This window comes from Corylus avellana, chromosome 9 (assembly GCF_965113065.1).
Source record: "Corylus avellana chromosome 9, dhCorAvel1.hap1.2, whole genome shotgun sequence".
Lineage (NCBI taxonomy): Eukaryota > Viridiplantae > Streptophyta > Magnoliopsida > Fagales > Betulaceae > Corylus > Corylus avellana.
In genome coordinates, this window is record NC_142498.1 from 21,672,435 (window position 1) to 21,687,128 (window position 14,694).

A 14,694-nucleotide genomic window follows, 5' to 3' on the forward strand; every position below is an offset into this window, starting at 1 on the left:
GTTCCTCCAAACCTAAGGCGGATTTACTTGTTCTTTTCAAAACAAAAATATTAACAAATAACTCAAAACATTCAAAATTAATTTCATATTTATGTCACATTAGAACAATATTTCAAATCAAATATAAAAGAAAAAATACCCTCTAAGAACATTAACAAACGAGCCTCGGAGGATGTAAATATGCCTCTCGGGCGTTCTTAAGACCATTTAAATAATTTTTTAACGAGAAATGTTATTCAGTATTCTCAAGTGTCCATTTTTTAATGTTCTCTTAAAAAAAGAAAAAAGAAAAAAAAGTAGCGAATGTGAATATGAATACGAATGTGCCACAGAGACAAAAATACTAAGAAATAAACAATTGAAATGCTCTTATGTAAAAACACTTGAAATAAAAAGCTTTGTTCTCTCTCCTTGATAGACAAAAACCTGCCGCCGGTGCTAGAGGAGGAGGGGAAACCTTCTGGTTTTCCCCCTCCTCCCCCCTCTTCTACAGCTTTATGCTTTTCTTTTTGCTGAGTTTCTCTCTTCTTGAGAGAACTCTTATCTCCCTAGAGTTTTCTCTAGGTCTTTGCTCTCTAGAGTTTTCTCTAGATCATCTCATCGTCTTTGACGATTTATCCAAGATTCTCTTAAAACAGCAGTTTTGGTCTTCTGTTCTTCACCTCGTCGCTGGCCGTTTATGCGAAGCTTTCAAGATGGGATTTTTCAAAATCAGATCTTGTTTTCTCCGCTTGGCCCAGCCTGCAACGCACCATACCACCCCTCTCACCGGCATTGCAGCTTCCCGGAGCCTCCTTCCGCCTCTTCTCCACACAGCCACGCTCCAGCGTGTGGTTCACACGCGCTCACGTGTGGGTCCAACATGCCGGACAGGTTCCGCTCACCGCCTTCCTCCGCTTTGTTTGAAGATGAAGCTGCTGATTTCTGGGTTTTTTTCTGTGTTTTTCTGTTTGTTGGTGTTGTGGTTTGTACAACTCAACCAGAACTATTTGGGCTTCAGACTCTTTGTCTGTGTAGGAGATCCCCTTTCCGCTGTTCTTTTCCTTCTTAGTTTGTTCGGTTTCCATGAAAATTTGGCTAGATCTAAGTTGCCACCTCTTAGTCTGTTTGGTTTCTGTGGTTACCAAATTAGATCTAAGTTTTTAGGGGTTCTTGTACTCCCGATGGTTTTATCCATCATTTTGGGCCGCGGCCTTCAAAAGCTGCATTCCCACGTGACTGTCACCTTCTTGGATTTCTTTCTGGGCTTTGAGGTGCTGGCTTTGAGGTGCTGATGTCTTTCATGGCTGGGTTTTTGTGTTGTATTCTTTTTCTTTTTGTTGTTCCTCCTCTGTAATCTGGTTTATGTGGAATGAAGTGTTTTTACAAAAAAAAAAAAAAAAACAATTAAAATGCTGAGCAGCAATTCTTGTCCCTCACACATCCTATTCTTTTGCGTTTGTTGGCTGCTCCGTTCTATTGGCCGCGGTCAAAATGGAAGAACGTTGACTTCACAAGAATTTGTTAGTGCTGATAGATTTTTTGGCAGCCATTCCGTAGAGATGGTTTGGTGGGGTTAGATAGGATTTCTCGGTCAAAGTTTTACAACCACGGATTTTAACTTTATCAAAGTTAGACAACATTATTGAAAGAAAGTCCAATAGCTTTACTTGTAAGGAATACACGCATGACAATTTATAATTAATAAAAAAATAATATTTTTATTTCATAACTATCTTATCTTCATATATATATATATATATATATATATATAATAAAAATTAATTAAAGGGTTGTTTGAGACCATATGAGATTATCATATCAACTTTATAAGATAACTGTACGATAAAAATTTGATTTCTAGCATTACTCTTAGTAAAATAATTAAGCAAAAATTTTAATTTATTAATTTAATTAATTTGTAACTAATTTATTAACCATACACTTAATCATTTCGTGGATTATAGACTGCAACATAAATTAAAGTGTAGTCTAAACATTTTCCTTAGTGGAACACAAAAAGATCCGTGGCGTCTATTTCTTTGTGACATATGTTTCTCATTAAACTCAATTAGGCATACGACTGTCTGTCTGACTCTTATTAATATTTTATTTGCTTGTCGGAGTCTCAACATGCCTATCTCCACGTCAACTTTCCTTGTTTTCTTCTCTTTGTAAATGAATTACTGAAGTGGCCGAGAAGCTTCCTGGGATTTGCTTAAACTGCAAATTTTCTACCGGGTTTTTTTTTTTTTAAAAAAAGGGAAGTCGTGGATTAAACAGCAATGGCTGGCGCTAAGGGTTGATTTATCCAATATATAAGGGTTGGAAGTCAGCAAGTTTTTGGGGGGGCGTCAAAGCAAAAAATGATGATTAAGAAGGAAAAAACCAGCAACGAAATGGGACACAAACAAGCAGAACAGAACATCCTCTGCTTTGAGTCAATTTATGTGGGAAACTCTTCGAATTGCGATTAACATTCTGCTCTCTACATCATAAGTTGAGCTTCAAAACTCGCAAGCATGGAGGTATATGATCATGGCGGCTTAAAAAGTGGCAGTTCTTGCCATAATCATCAATACAAGGAGGAAACCCCTTTGAGATCAATTTCTCTTCTCCCAATAGAGCTGCCAGAAATATCGACACTTGGTTGGCCACTTTTAAGGAAAACTGCAGATGTGAGAGAAGAGGCTTTGAGAATATCTGAAGCTAGGAATATGTCTGTGGTTGAATGGGTGATGAGCCTGCCTAGTCGATCCACGGTTCAAATTTTACAGAACCAGATTGATCTGGGTTTGAATAAAACAGACATGTCTTTCAATAGGAAGGTTGTCAACTCCACCTTTGAAGATGATGAAAGAGTTCGAGGTAGCAGGAAGCCTGAAGATGAGAACTTTGGCCTTGTCTGTGAATACAAAGTAGAAGTTTCCTCGAGTTCAGCTTCTTTCCATGTAAAAGAGTCTCCACGATCAAGGCCTGGTTGGCCTCTTCGTCGGATTGCAGCTTCTGCAAGTGTAGATTCTTCAACATATTCTGAAGCTAAAAATATGTCTGCTGTTCAATTGGTCATGAGCCTGCCTACTCGATCAGATTCAGTAACTCCACAGACCCAAAGTGGTTTAGTTTCTAATAAGATAGAAATTCATATTGAAAGACAGATAAGTTATTCTGGGGATTTAAAGAATTATCGGAAAGCATCGGGAAAACTACTCAAGGGTTTGGAGCTTCTCATTTCTCCTTGTAGGTGGTTCAGCTACAAGGAGCTCAATAGTGCAACTTCCAATTTCTCCTCAGGTTAAATCTTTTTTCCTCTTGAATTCTTGGTAGAGCAAAATGATTTTGATCCCTTTCAGCATATTAGTTTCACTATCTAAATATTTTTGTTTCCTGACAGAAAATCTTATTGGAGAGGGAGGTTGTAGTTATGTATACAAAGGACATCTTCCCTGTGGCAGATCAGTGGCAGTAAAGATATTAAAATCATATAAAGAAGCTTGGATTGACTTCTACTCAGAAATGAATGTCATCTCTACATTGAAGCACAAGCACATTACATCTCTCATTGGTGTATGTGTGGAAGATAACTTTCTTATTTCTGTCTATGACTTCTTTCCCATGGGGAGTTTAGAGGAAAACTTACATGGTAATCTTCAATGACTTGCAAAGTAATTAATATTCTTCCCTTCGGAAGTTTCACAGAAGTGATTTATGTGCACTTTTATCTGTAAAGCAGGTCATGATAGCATATCTGTATTGCCATGGGAAGTGAGGTTTAAAGTAGCTGTTGCAGCTGCTGAGGCTCTAAATTACCTGCACAATGAATGTTCTCCACCAGTTATTCACAGAGATGTAAAATCTTCAAACATTCTTCTCTCCAATGAGTTTCAGCCACAGGTACTACTTCCACTGCATTCTACCTTTTCTTTATGGAAGAAACTTCTGTAGAAATTGTTTCTATAGGCCACAAGAAAGCTATGGATGTACTTGAAACAGAGAGCTACTAGAATTCAATTTTTTAGTGTCTAAAACGTTAGAATATTATTAAATATTTAAATTTAACATTTTCTATAAACAGCTTTTAGAATAAGTGCCGATTTAATATGATATCATAGCAAAGGTCCTGAACTTGATCTCCCGATTCTGCAGTTTGAGATGTGTTTGTAAGTTTGACAATCTTGCTGATGTAGTTTTACTTTCTCAATGGCAGTTATCTGATTTTGGGCTTTCTATATGGGGACCAACAGATTCAACTCATGTGATACATGGTGATGTGGTGGGGACTTTTGGATATATTGCTCCAGAATACTTCATGCGAGGAAGGGTCAGTGACAAAATTGATGTATACTCCTTGGGTGTGGTTCTTCTTGAACTGTTATCAGGGAGAAAGCCAATTGGTTCTGAGACCTCCAAAGGACAAAGGAGTTTGGTCAAGTGGGTAAGAACTTATTTTTCACATACTTGTCTATTTCTGATAGTTCTTCATCTATATATATATATATATATATATATATATGCTTTTATTATTCTCTTCCAAAAACTTTACTTTCAGAAGCTTAGAATCTAACCTGCATAATCAAATTGTATCCATCCAGGCCAAACCATTATTAGAGAGTGGGGATCTTAAAGCATTGTTGGATCCAAAATTAGATGGGAATTTCGATGTGGATCAAATGCATAGAATGCTCTTGGCTGCAAGTCTCTGCATTAGCCAGTCATCTCGACTTCGTCCAAAAGTGAGCCAGGTAAACACCGTTAAAATAATAATTAAATTATTAAATGAATCATTCTCTATCTGTTCAAACTTTTGAGATAAATGAATGACCAAGACAAATTTCTGTTGTCGCTTGTCCAGATACTAAAGATATTAACAGGGGAGAAGGATGGCAATGAGTGTGTCAATTTCCATGTCATCGATTTGAAAGAGATGGGGAATCAAGATGACGATGACGTTTTTCTTGAATTTGGTTACAAGAGACACATGAACTCTACATTGCTTCAGACAGAAAATGACAGCAACTCACAAAGTAGTGGTGAGACATCTCTGGGTAGTGCAGAAAAACCCCGACACTTCATGTTGAAGGATTACTTCAAACAACGGCAAGACTGATCATCATCAATCAAGGCAAAGGAACTGGAAAGTCGTGTACATTTTTTGTAGTCCTTTGCGACAAGGGCATCCTTGGTCTTCCCTGCAATAACCATGGTGATTGTAGTTTTTTTTTTTTTTTTGGATTGTAGTTTATTTTAGATTGAGAGGTTTGTTTCTGATATTATATGTATTTCCCCATGTTTTGATTTTGCTCAGAGAATTCTATTATCACCTGCTCTCTGATCCGTTTCTTTTTTGTCAAGTCTAAACTAAGAGCTACACCCAAATTTCACTCCACATTCCATTTGCACAAGGCCCCACCACCAGCTTCGGCCTGGTTGGTTAATGAATAAGGCACATTTTGGTAGCGGTTTTTAAAATTATGTTTTTGAAATCACTACTTTTTAAAATCACAAAGCCATTTAATAAAACAAGTTAAAAAGTATTTTTAATATACGAAATAGTGATTTTGGTTTAGATTTACACTTTTTCAAATAAGCACATCCTATACGGCTATACCTTGCTTATAGAAATTACAGATTTTTTTTTTTTTTTTTTTTTTTTTTTTTTTTTTTAAAAAAAAAAAAAAAATTAAGTGTTTTTTAAATCACAATGCCAAACATATTACGTTTTGCAATATCTTTTAAAAACGCTGCTCCCATAGCCATTTTATATGAAGATATGGATGAAGACCAACAACAGCTTTCGATGCTCTTTGCAAAAACTCGAGCACCATAGAGATATCAAGATCTCATCTCAAGTGCTCAATACAACTTTACTGTATAAGCCGCTTGAGTAATAAAAGAAAGAAAAGAATCAAAATGGAACCGTAAAAGGAAATGCATATATGTCAGCCTCGGGCAAGTAATGGGCATGTGGCCACAACGTGTGACTTCCACTGCAAGAAACATTATTGCCAGCTTTAAATCTTTCAGACCCATGTCTGTCTTTCTGCTTCGGCCTGAAGAGCCATTCTTCATCATCAAAGTCGTTTCTCTCATGCTGAAGCGAAGGTGGAACCCAGTTCTCAATTAAAGCTTTATATGGCGATTCTATCCTCTGAATCTTACTTTTATATGACTTCATTTCAGTCCTCCTTGGCACTGGACAGGACAACTCCTTAGCAAAGATATTTGCCTTTGCATTAGTAGAGCAGCACTGTTCTTGATTGGGTACTTTGGGGCTCTCATTCTTCTGTGGAGCAAGAACATCTTCCCTTCCAGAAGTAGAGCACAGCTGTTCAGATACTTTCTGCTTTTTCAAAGGCAGCCGCATCCGAATAATGGTTCCTATTTGATGATAAAAGAAATGAAAATTAAACGTATGCAAAACAATCTTTTTAGAAGTTTAAGAGCAGCTAGCGGATCTAAATTTCCAATACTTTGTTGTCCGGAACGATAGCAATTCAAGTAATAAATGTGAAAGATTCTCTATGGGACAACTTGCCCAATAACTGGGAGGATTGTCTCAAAAAAACAAATCCGAACATCAAAATCGCTGGAAATCTTTATTCAACATTTACACCCTCTAGTGAAGGGAAAAGCCCAAACTCACCATGCATGCTGATACTACAAGTTTGGGAGGTGTCCCTTTTCCTCTTGTTGCTTGTCCAAGAGCTGCCCGAACTAACATTTGGAGACCGGATCGGCTGCTTATGTTCTTCAGTAAGACCACTCTTACACAATAGTTCAGCCTCATCTTCAATACTCTTTTGAAAATACCCACCACATGACTCTGCTCTACTTTCCTCAGGTAGGTCATACTTATGATAATTGAGCTTTATTATTTTGCCATCACCAGTATCAGTGATTTTCTCCTTTCCTTTCTGTGCTTTCCTTTTCTCCTTCTTTTCCCCCTTCTTCTCCTTCTTAATCTCTTTTTTGACATTCTCCCTTTCCTTTTGGAGCTATAAATAGCACCATAACAACATATCGTAAAACAGTCCTTGGAAGGGGACAATATTAAAACAGCAGATAATGAAAACCAACAGTAAGCAGCCTCCAGTTCAAGACATGGTCAAACAGTATGCGTCCTCCACTTCAAGGCATGTTCTAAAACATCATATGCAACATAAACTACTCTTTGAAATAGAATGATTAATTATTGAAAGCAAAAAATAAGTTTTACCCACCTATGATTAGGCCATAAACAATGAGAACCCACACATTTTATTGTAATACTTCAAAGCTTTAAGAGTTGTGTCCAAAATATAGATGTTGGTATTTACACAACACAATACCTCCTAACTTATCATTATTCCATGTCACTTGTTCATTCATAATAAAAGACCATAAGGCAATAAATAATTTTCTTTTTTTACAAGTAAAATTAATTCAAGAAAAAATACATTAAATAATTTTATTTAATTAATGATCATTATACTCATCTGGTTATGAATCGTAGGGGGAAACACGATTTTTAATATTGACTAGCTATATTAGAGTAATATTGAACTTCTTCTAACCAAATCTCCACATACTAAGCTATGAACAATCACTTCCGCTCGAAGTATCAATCAACTAGTATTCCCGAAACCAATCTAGCTCAAGAATTAACATACTACATAGGACAATTTCCCTAGGCAAACACGATTTCCAATCAGAACACAAAATAATTAGAGAAATGTTAGGAGTCAATAAATTTTTTATATTTGATTCATATTTTCTAACAATCAACTATTGGATTTGTGGAGTCCACCATTGACTTATATGAAATCTAAATAAATCTACAAATTTAATGGTTGATTGTAAGGAAATATGGGCCAAATATAAAAAACTTATTAACCCCTAACATTTCTCAAATAATAATTAGCCTTAGAATAGGAGAAAGTCCATCATCCTATCCATTATATCACAGGTTTACATACTACACAAACCCCATTCTACAATTAGTCTTCTAACTATGGAATTAGCTCTTTGCCTTCACCATAATAAGGGACCACTCTCACCACTTTGCCCTTGTACTTCTTGATCCCTTCTTGATCCAACCACACCAAATTTAATCCAATTCAATATCCAAACTCTATCCTCACAGATCGAAAAAATTCAATCCTTTCGTCCAACAAAAAAATAGTCTTTTTTCCTTCTACTTAAAACCCAGATCAAGATAAGCACATTTAGTCCCAAGATTGGTACGATCAGTACCCCAACCAATCATAAATATGTAAGTAACAGTCAGTTTCCAAGGATCTTGATCCAAAATATCCAATGACGCAAATTTTACAAGAATTCGCAATTCTTGACGAACAGTTCCCATTGTTCATTCACATACGTGACATTTACAAGAAACACCGATTTTTGAATACAAGGACAGGCTTTGAAGCGCACACAAAACACAGAGGCCGTGCAAATAAACTATTTACAGTCTCTGTACTGAAAAACCAGATCGCTCAACAAACCTTAATCGAATCGATCAACACCCCCGTGTTCCGCACAAGCCCTGAAGGGGGTTTTGCATAGTAACGAGATATCATCATCCTCAGTTGCCAAAAAACACCCCGGTTACTCTTCGTATATGGAGAAAATTTGAGGGCAAAAGCAAAAACCTAGGGTTACGCTTTTCTCCTAGGCGGCGAAGTACAGCTTATGCGGAGGGGAATACCGCGTATATATAGGGAAAGAGCAACTTCTAAGTCGGTTCCTTATTCCGATACTACCCTTTAGGGTAATTTAATTGTTCTTCTTTGCATGCAGCTTTTCTCGGATCCTTTCTACTTTAAATCCTTTTATTTTATTTTTTTATTTTATTTTTTTATTTATGACATGTTCACACAAAAGAGAAATTCAAATTAATGATCTCCGCTTTATGAGGCGTAGTCCACATCCGATTGAGATACCCCTTCGTCTCTTCTAGTTAGTACATTTAGAAGTACGGTGTTGTTCAATAATTTTAACCTCAATAAAATTTGAACAATTTTATCCTTTTAAATGCATTAACTAAAAAATAATTAAAAATTTTTGAAATGGAGAATATTCTTTTCTACTTTTCTTGTAAGTTTTTGTTACCTTTTTGGGAACTCTAGCTCACTCCTAATCTTTATAGGAGTAACGTAATTTAGTAGGAAAACAGCTTACAACTTGGACTTGTTTCCACACCGTCCAATAGGAATAGAGAACTGTTATGTAGTAGCAAAATCTTGATATTAATTATTTCTCTTAAATTTAAGATGATTATTATTAAATTTTTAGTTATTAGTCTTTTAAAAGCCTCACGCATTTAGAATGATTCAACAATAGCTATAATCGTCCCCAATTGATAACTCAATCGGCTGTGAACCATACCTCATAAAGTGAAGGTCACTCATTCGAATCTCCCTCCCCATTTTCTTGTGTGGACATGTCAAAAAATAAAAATAAAAATAAAAATAGCTATAATCTTCTTTATAGCATTACATAAAATATAATTCGTATAGATTTAATTAAATGGGTTAAACCCTTCAACTTTAATTCCCTAATTTTATTATTTGTGTCAGAACTGACAATCCTAAATATTATGTATTTGTGTGTTAGGTTTTCTCATGTATAGTTTAACCTTTATCCGACCTATTTAATTACACAGTCAAACCCATCGATCATCATTGACTAATTTTTTTGTTTGACAAACATTATTTACTAATTTCGTTTTCAGTTTATATCGAGTTGTTAGGTCATGCCAAAAATTATTAGTCTAACAATTATATGCACAACTAAACAAAATTATATAATATTAACGTATGGGTTTGAATCTTGATTAATAATATAAAAAGTATATCTACTTATCAATTGAAATAATTAAAAGAACATTGATTTTTAAAATTTTATTTATTATCTTTAAGTTAAATAATTAAAGCTTTATTTATTAAAATTATTAATTTCTGCCTTTAATTTTTTCCTCTCAAAACAAAATTATTAACAAAGACATTGATCCAGGAAGGATTGGGCCTTACCACAAAGAACTAAGGACATTGATCCACGAGGGATTGGGCCTTACCACAAAGTACTTAAAAAGTTATTACTTATTAGTCCTTAATTTTAACACGTGTCTCTCATGCTTCGATTTCTACCTGCCCGACCACCGTGGTCCATTTTCCACACGGTTGCTACAGTAGTTGTGTGGAAATAGCAGAAGAATCGTGTATTCAATTTCAGCCAAAACCCTAAACCCTCGTCAAACGGTAACAACCCCTCCCACGAATACGATGATAAGAAGGGTTAACGTTAACGGTAACGGAGTCGCCGCCCTCAGCCGAGCCATCGGACTCGGAGGCGGTGGCGCCACCTCAGCCACTAACCAGCGGCTCCTTCAAGCGGCGCTCTACGGCACCCTGGCGCACTCAAACGCCAACTCCAACCCACATTGGCTCTCGTCGAGAGGACTCGCCGATCGCTTTGGCCCGTTAGCTCCGTCGTCATTCCCACACGGCGTCCTCGCTACCAGGTTCAGCCATTCTCTGGCCAAGGAACCGCCACGTGCCGAGAAATTCTCGCCCAAAGACGTGGTTTTTTTCCAGTACGAAGCTTGCCCTTTCTGCAACAAAGTCAAAGGTATTAGATTAAGTTTTTATTTTTACTAGTTTGATTTTCATTTCTTAATTTTGTATCGATTTCAGCGGATATGTGATTTCTTGATATTTTTCCCCATTTTTTTATATTTTGTTGTTCTTTCAGCGTTCTTGGATTATAACAAAATTCCGTACGAAGTAGTGGAGGTTAACCCCATCAGCAAAAAGGAGATCAAGTGGTCTGATTACAAGAAGGTGCCCATACTGAAGATTGATGGTGAACAGATGGTCGATTCTTCAGGTTTTGCTTATCTTGAACCTGATAGTGTGCTGATTAAATCGGTTTTTGTTATATTTTTGTGGTGGGTTTTTGTTAAATTAACTTGTTTTTTCTTATGCAGACATAATTGATAAGTTGTTCCAAAGGATTCATCCAGATAACCCTGCCGTGGATGGTGATGAGGAAAAGAAGTGGCGAGGGTATGGTGGTTCTATAGATTGAAAGACTTGCTCATTGAATTCTTGTATGAATTGCTAACTGCTGTTATTCTAAGTGTAGCTGTTGCGTTGAAGTCCAATTGCTGGTCCCTTTGCATTTCATCCATCATCCCATTAGACTGATCTTATTTGTTTCTGCTAAAATAGGATGGATTGATGATACTGTTATTCATAATGTAGGTGGGTGGATAATCACTTGGTGCATATGTTATCTCCAAACATATATCGAACTGCTTACGAAGCTCTCGAGTCATTTGACTATATCACCACACATGGTATGATTTCAGATTAATCTCACAAGTAACATTAATAAACAGAAGACATGGCTGCTTGAAGTCCATCATACATGTTTTCTCTAACACTTCTATTCCATAGAGCTTTTTTTGAATTTGTTTTAGAGTTGTTCATCGCTTTTGATAGTGAAAGAAAACATCAACTGTGAGTTATATGTTTCTTGTCTTGTTTATTTGATTCTGTTTTCCGTCGTCTTCAGTAAAGTGAAGTTACATGGTCTTTGAAGGTTCAAAGAGACCTTCAGGCAGGGATTCTCTCCATTAGACTAGAGCATCAACAACTGTGATCCATGAAATTTCTGTAGAGGCTGAAGTTTACAAGAGGGGCCCTTGTTTTAGTCATCTGACTAGCTGCTGCTTTTTGGATGATATGGCTTTCAGTTTGCATTCGTTGATTGTCTCAATCATAGTTCCTTTAGGATGTCTCTAATTGGCTTTGTATTTTGATTGAATTGGTGTGTTAAATCTTTTCGTGAATTTGTTGTGGTTTGACATATCATCTTGCTTTGAAGCCTTCAATTGATGAAGTTGGTGTTAAACAGAAATGTAGCATATAACCTCAATTCTAGTTTCCTATATCTTCTTGCTTTAATCCCGTGACTTGTTTAGGTTGATGTGAGACTCAAAAACTTAGCTAATGATTCAATTCTTATGATGTCCCTCTTATATGCAGGCAATTTCAGTTTCACTGAGAGGATAATGGCAAAGTATACTGGAGCTGCAGCTATGTATTTTGTGTCAAAGAAATTAAAGAAGAGACACAACATCACAGATGAACGTGCAGCCCTGTATGAAGCTGCGAAAACATGGGTGGATGCTCTGAACGGCCGGCAATTTCTTGGTCTGTTTAACTGACATCATGATGTAGCTAAAGCAACTGAATTTTGGCAAATCTATTTCGAAGAAATATATTAACTTCTTTGATGTTTCTTATCTTAAACAGGTGGGTTGAATCCGAATTTGGCTGATCTTGCTGTCTTTGGCGTCCTGAGGCCCATCCGACACCTCAAGTCTGGCAGAGATATGGTAGAGCATACAAGCATTGGTGACTGGTATACTCGAATGGAAAGTGCAGTAGGAGAATCTTCTAGAATCAAGGCAGAAAAGTAGAGAAGATTTGTTAGCTGGTTTGGACTTTGCTATTGAATCACCTAGAAGCAAGGCAATTTCTGCTTCAGTTAATGTGGTCGTTGAGTCTTAAATCTCAGCTTGATATGCAACTAATAAATTATATTTTTACAGGAAATACTGAAACAAAATGAGAACTCCATTTTATTTTTTTTAAGACAGGAGATGTAATATATGGTATTGTTTATGCTATATGCCACACCAGTATCATACTGATACCATTATTCCATTATGTTGATGTTGGTGGATTGTCATTGTTACATAAGCATAGTGAGATATTGGTGTGATATGTAACATTACTCTTAAATACAATTCTTGTGTTTTTTATTGCCTGAAGTTGGTGTCTCGCAATCATGTTGATTTGAAAATAAGATATCAATCAAGTGTCTATGGGATTGGAATTTTTTACAATTCTTCTTACGTGTTTTTCATGCTTAAACTTTTATTACCATTCCGATGATAGTAGATAATTGGCGAAATAATTTAACAGTATATAGTTAACAAGTTAATTACTAATTAATTAAGTGAAATATTTTACTAATTCATTTTCAGCAATTTCTTCGTCATTTTCTCTATATTTAAGGATTCAAATTACTTTTTACTTCTCTATGTCAAAATACACTCTAATAGTCTTCCTTAATCATTCATTTATATTATTAAAATATATTTTTTTAATTATATTATATATATGAGAAGAGAGATGAGAAAGAATTGTGAGACATGAGAGATTGAGAGGAGAGAGAAGAGAATCATTTTTTTTTTTATTTTAATAATCATAAGGATTGTAATAGTAAAATCCAATGTTTTGGGTTTTACGGTAGCAATCCTAATGTTTATGGTTCATTTAAAGAGTGCTGTAAGATTTTTTTACGATTTTTTAGACATATTCTTTAAACTTAAGGAATGAAGTCTGCTAAGAATGCTGAGGGTAGCTTTGTGAAGAGGATTCATGTGATGATGCTTTTTAAAATGTTTTTTTTACTTTTTGGTTATGATGTGAAAAAATGAGTAATTTTGAATTGTTTATTAATGTTGTTTACTTTTTAGCTAAAAAGGAAAAAAAACAACCTTAAATGTTGTTGCCAAACAAGCCTAATTTGGCTAAAAAAAAAAAAGCATGCGAAAGGAAGATAACTAGTGACAAAACTAGGGGGGTTGGAGGAAGCCATCAGCCATGGCCCCCCACCTCCCTCCGACCCAAAAAAAACAAATAAATAAATAAATAAAAAGATTTTAACCTTTAAATTTGAAAGGTAATAAATTCACAAGATTTCAAAGGGGGTCGGTGTAACTTTCCGGAAGCTTTTTGTATGAAAAACAAAAGTAAAGATGGATTCAAGGAAAAAAAAAATCTCACAGCTCGAACTTTGAGCTTCTCCTTCTGTTTATTTGAAGGAAGGACCATCCTTTTCCCTCACCTTCCTTATCCGCCTTCCTTGTCCTCCTTTCAACTTTTTTACCGTCCCATTGTTATAAGTTTCCAGGTGTAATCCACTTTGCATGCAGTAGTTGTGTTGGCAAGCCATCCTCCCACCTGCCACAAGCTCCTTCCATGGAAGGTTACGTACTTATCAAAGCAGGGCATTGATGAGAAAAGTCCTCATCATTAACGCCTATGATAGCATCTAAACTCTGATGACACAAATCCCATCATTTTTGTTTTCCCGATTACATATTTATTCCTAGATCTTTCATATTTAGAATCTAACTATTTGTTTAGGCAATTAAATTCTATATTAAAAAAAAAAAATCGTATTTATTGAGCGAATTGCTAAGACTCATTAAGCCTCTTAACATTTGGTATCCATCAATTTGGTTGGATAATTAAAGGTCGATTTAGGATTGTGTTTAAAAATACGTTTAATACTTAAAAAGTTGGTTTAAAGAAAAAAATAGTATTTAGTAAAAAAGATTAAAAGCGTTTGTGAAGGTTCAAAAAACTTAAAAGTTGTTAAAATGTACTTTTAACAAAAATTTTATTTTAAAAATATTTTTTTTAACTTAAAAACTCTATTTTTCGAACTCAATTTCAAACAGACTCTAAGTATACCCAAATTACATATTTATCCGTTTAAAACTTGTTTAATTGGATAGTTAAATCCTATATTAAGTCTCTTATGTTTGGAATTCATGATAATTTATATAAAAATAAAAACTTTTTCGTATTTACCGTCAAAATCTTCGAAATTACTCGATCAAACCAGAACCCCACGTTTTTGGGGTCTCTG

The 14,694-nt window shown here is 35.5% G+C and overlaps 3 protein-coding genes across 3 annotated transcripts; 2 read left to right on the forward strand and 1 right to left on the reverse strand.

The window, feature by feature from the left end:
• Positions 1 to 2,316: 2,316 nt before the first annotated feature.
• LOC132190027 (protein CYTOSOLIC ABA RECEPTOR KINASE 9) lies at positions 2,317 to 5,312 on the forward strand. Its single transcript, XM_059604905.2, has 6 exons — positions 2,317 to 3,273; positions 3,374 to 3,622; positions 3,713 to 3,873; positions 4,187 to 4,414; positions 4,572 to 4,721; positions 4,832 to 5,312. The coding sequence occupies exons 1-6, from the start codon at positions 2,502 to 2,504 to the stop codon at positions 5,084 to 5,086; spliced, it is 1,815 nt and encodes a 604-aa protein (XP_059460888.2). The 5' UTR covers positions 2,317 to 2,501; the 3' UTR covers positions 5,087 to 5,312.
• A 415-nt stretch (positions 5,313 to 5,727) lies between these two features.
• Positions 5,728 to 8,626, reverse strand: LOC132190062 (uncharacterized). The gene is made up of 3 exons (XM_059604944.2): positions 8,466 to 8,626; positions 6,623 to 6,974; positions 5,728 to 6,357 (listed from the first exon to the last, which is right to left on the reverse strand). Exons 1-3 carry the CDS (start codon positions 8,541 to 8,543, stop codon positions 5,885 to 5,887), a joined length of 903 nt encoding a protein of 300 aa, XP_059460927.2. The 5' UTR covers positions 8,544 to 8,626; the 3' UTR covers positions 5,728 to 5,884.
• Positions 8,627 to 10,114: 1,488 nt separating this feature from the next.
• LOC132189862 (uncharacterized) lies at positions 10,115 to 12,687 on the forward strand. Its single transcript, XM_059604678.2, has 6 exons — positions 10,115 to 10,590; positions 10,714 to 10,848; positions 10,949 to 11,027; positions 11,226 to 11,320; positions 12,012 to 12,179; positions 12,282 to 12,687. The coding sequence occupies exons 1-6, from the start codon at positions 10,245 to 10,247 to the stop codon at positions 12,446 to 12,448; spliced, it is 990 nt and encodes a 329-aa protein (XP_059460661.2). The 5' UTR covers positions 10,115 to 10,244; the 3' UTR covers positions 12,449 to 12,687.
• The last annotated feature ends 2,007 nt before the right edge of the window (positions 12,688 to 14,694 follow it).

What these genes read in the sequence shown, in the direction of transcription:
- LOC132190027 (XM_059604905.2), top strand. Translation starts at nt 2,502, where the DNA reads ATGGAGGTATATGATCATGGCGGCTTAAAAAGTGGCAGTTCTTGCCAT. An exon ending in TTTAGAGGAAAACTTACATG is followed by an intron (nt 3,623 to 3,712) that starts GTAATCTTCAAT and finishes TCTGTAAAGCAG; the next exon opens with GTCATGATAGCATATCTGTA. An exon ending in TTCGTCCAAAAGTGAGCCAG is followed by an intron (nt 4,722 to 4,831) that starts GTAAACACCGTT and finishes TCGCTTGTCCAG; the next exon opens with ATACTAAAGATATTAACAGG.
- LOC132190062 (XM_059604944.2), bottom strand. Translation starts at nt 8,543, where the DNA reads ATGATGATATCTCGTTACTATGCAAAACCCCCTTCAGGGCTTGTGCGG. An exon ending in TGTTGATCGATTCGATTAAG is followed by an intron (nt 6,975 to 8,465) that starts GTTTGTTGAGCG and finishes TGCTATTTATAG; the next exon opens with CTCCAAAAGGAAAGGGAGAA. An exon ending in TTGTAGTATCAGCATGCATG is followed by an intron (nt 6,358 to 6,622) that starts GTGAGTTTGGGC and finishes ATCATCAAATAG; the next exon opens with GAACCATTATTCGGATGCGG.
- LOC132189862 (XM_059604678.2), top strand. Translation starts at nt 10,245, where the DNA reads ATGATAAGAAGGGTTAACGTTAACGGTAACGGAGTCGCCGCCCTCAGC. An exon ending in ACAGATGGTCGATTCTTCAG is followed by an intron (nt 10,849 to 10,948) that starts GTTTTGCTTATC and finishes TTTCTTATGCAG; the next exon opens with ACATAATTGATAAGTTGTTC. An exon ending in TGACTATATCACCACACATG is followed by an intron (nt 11,321 to 12,011) that starts GTATGATTTCAG and finishes TCTTATATGCAG; the next exon opens with GCAATTTCAGTTTCACTGAG.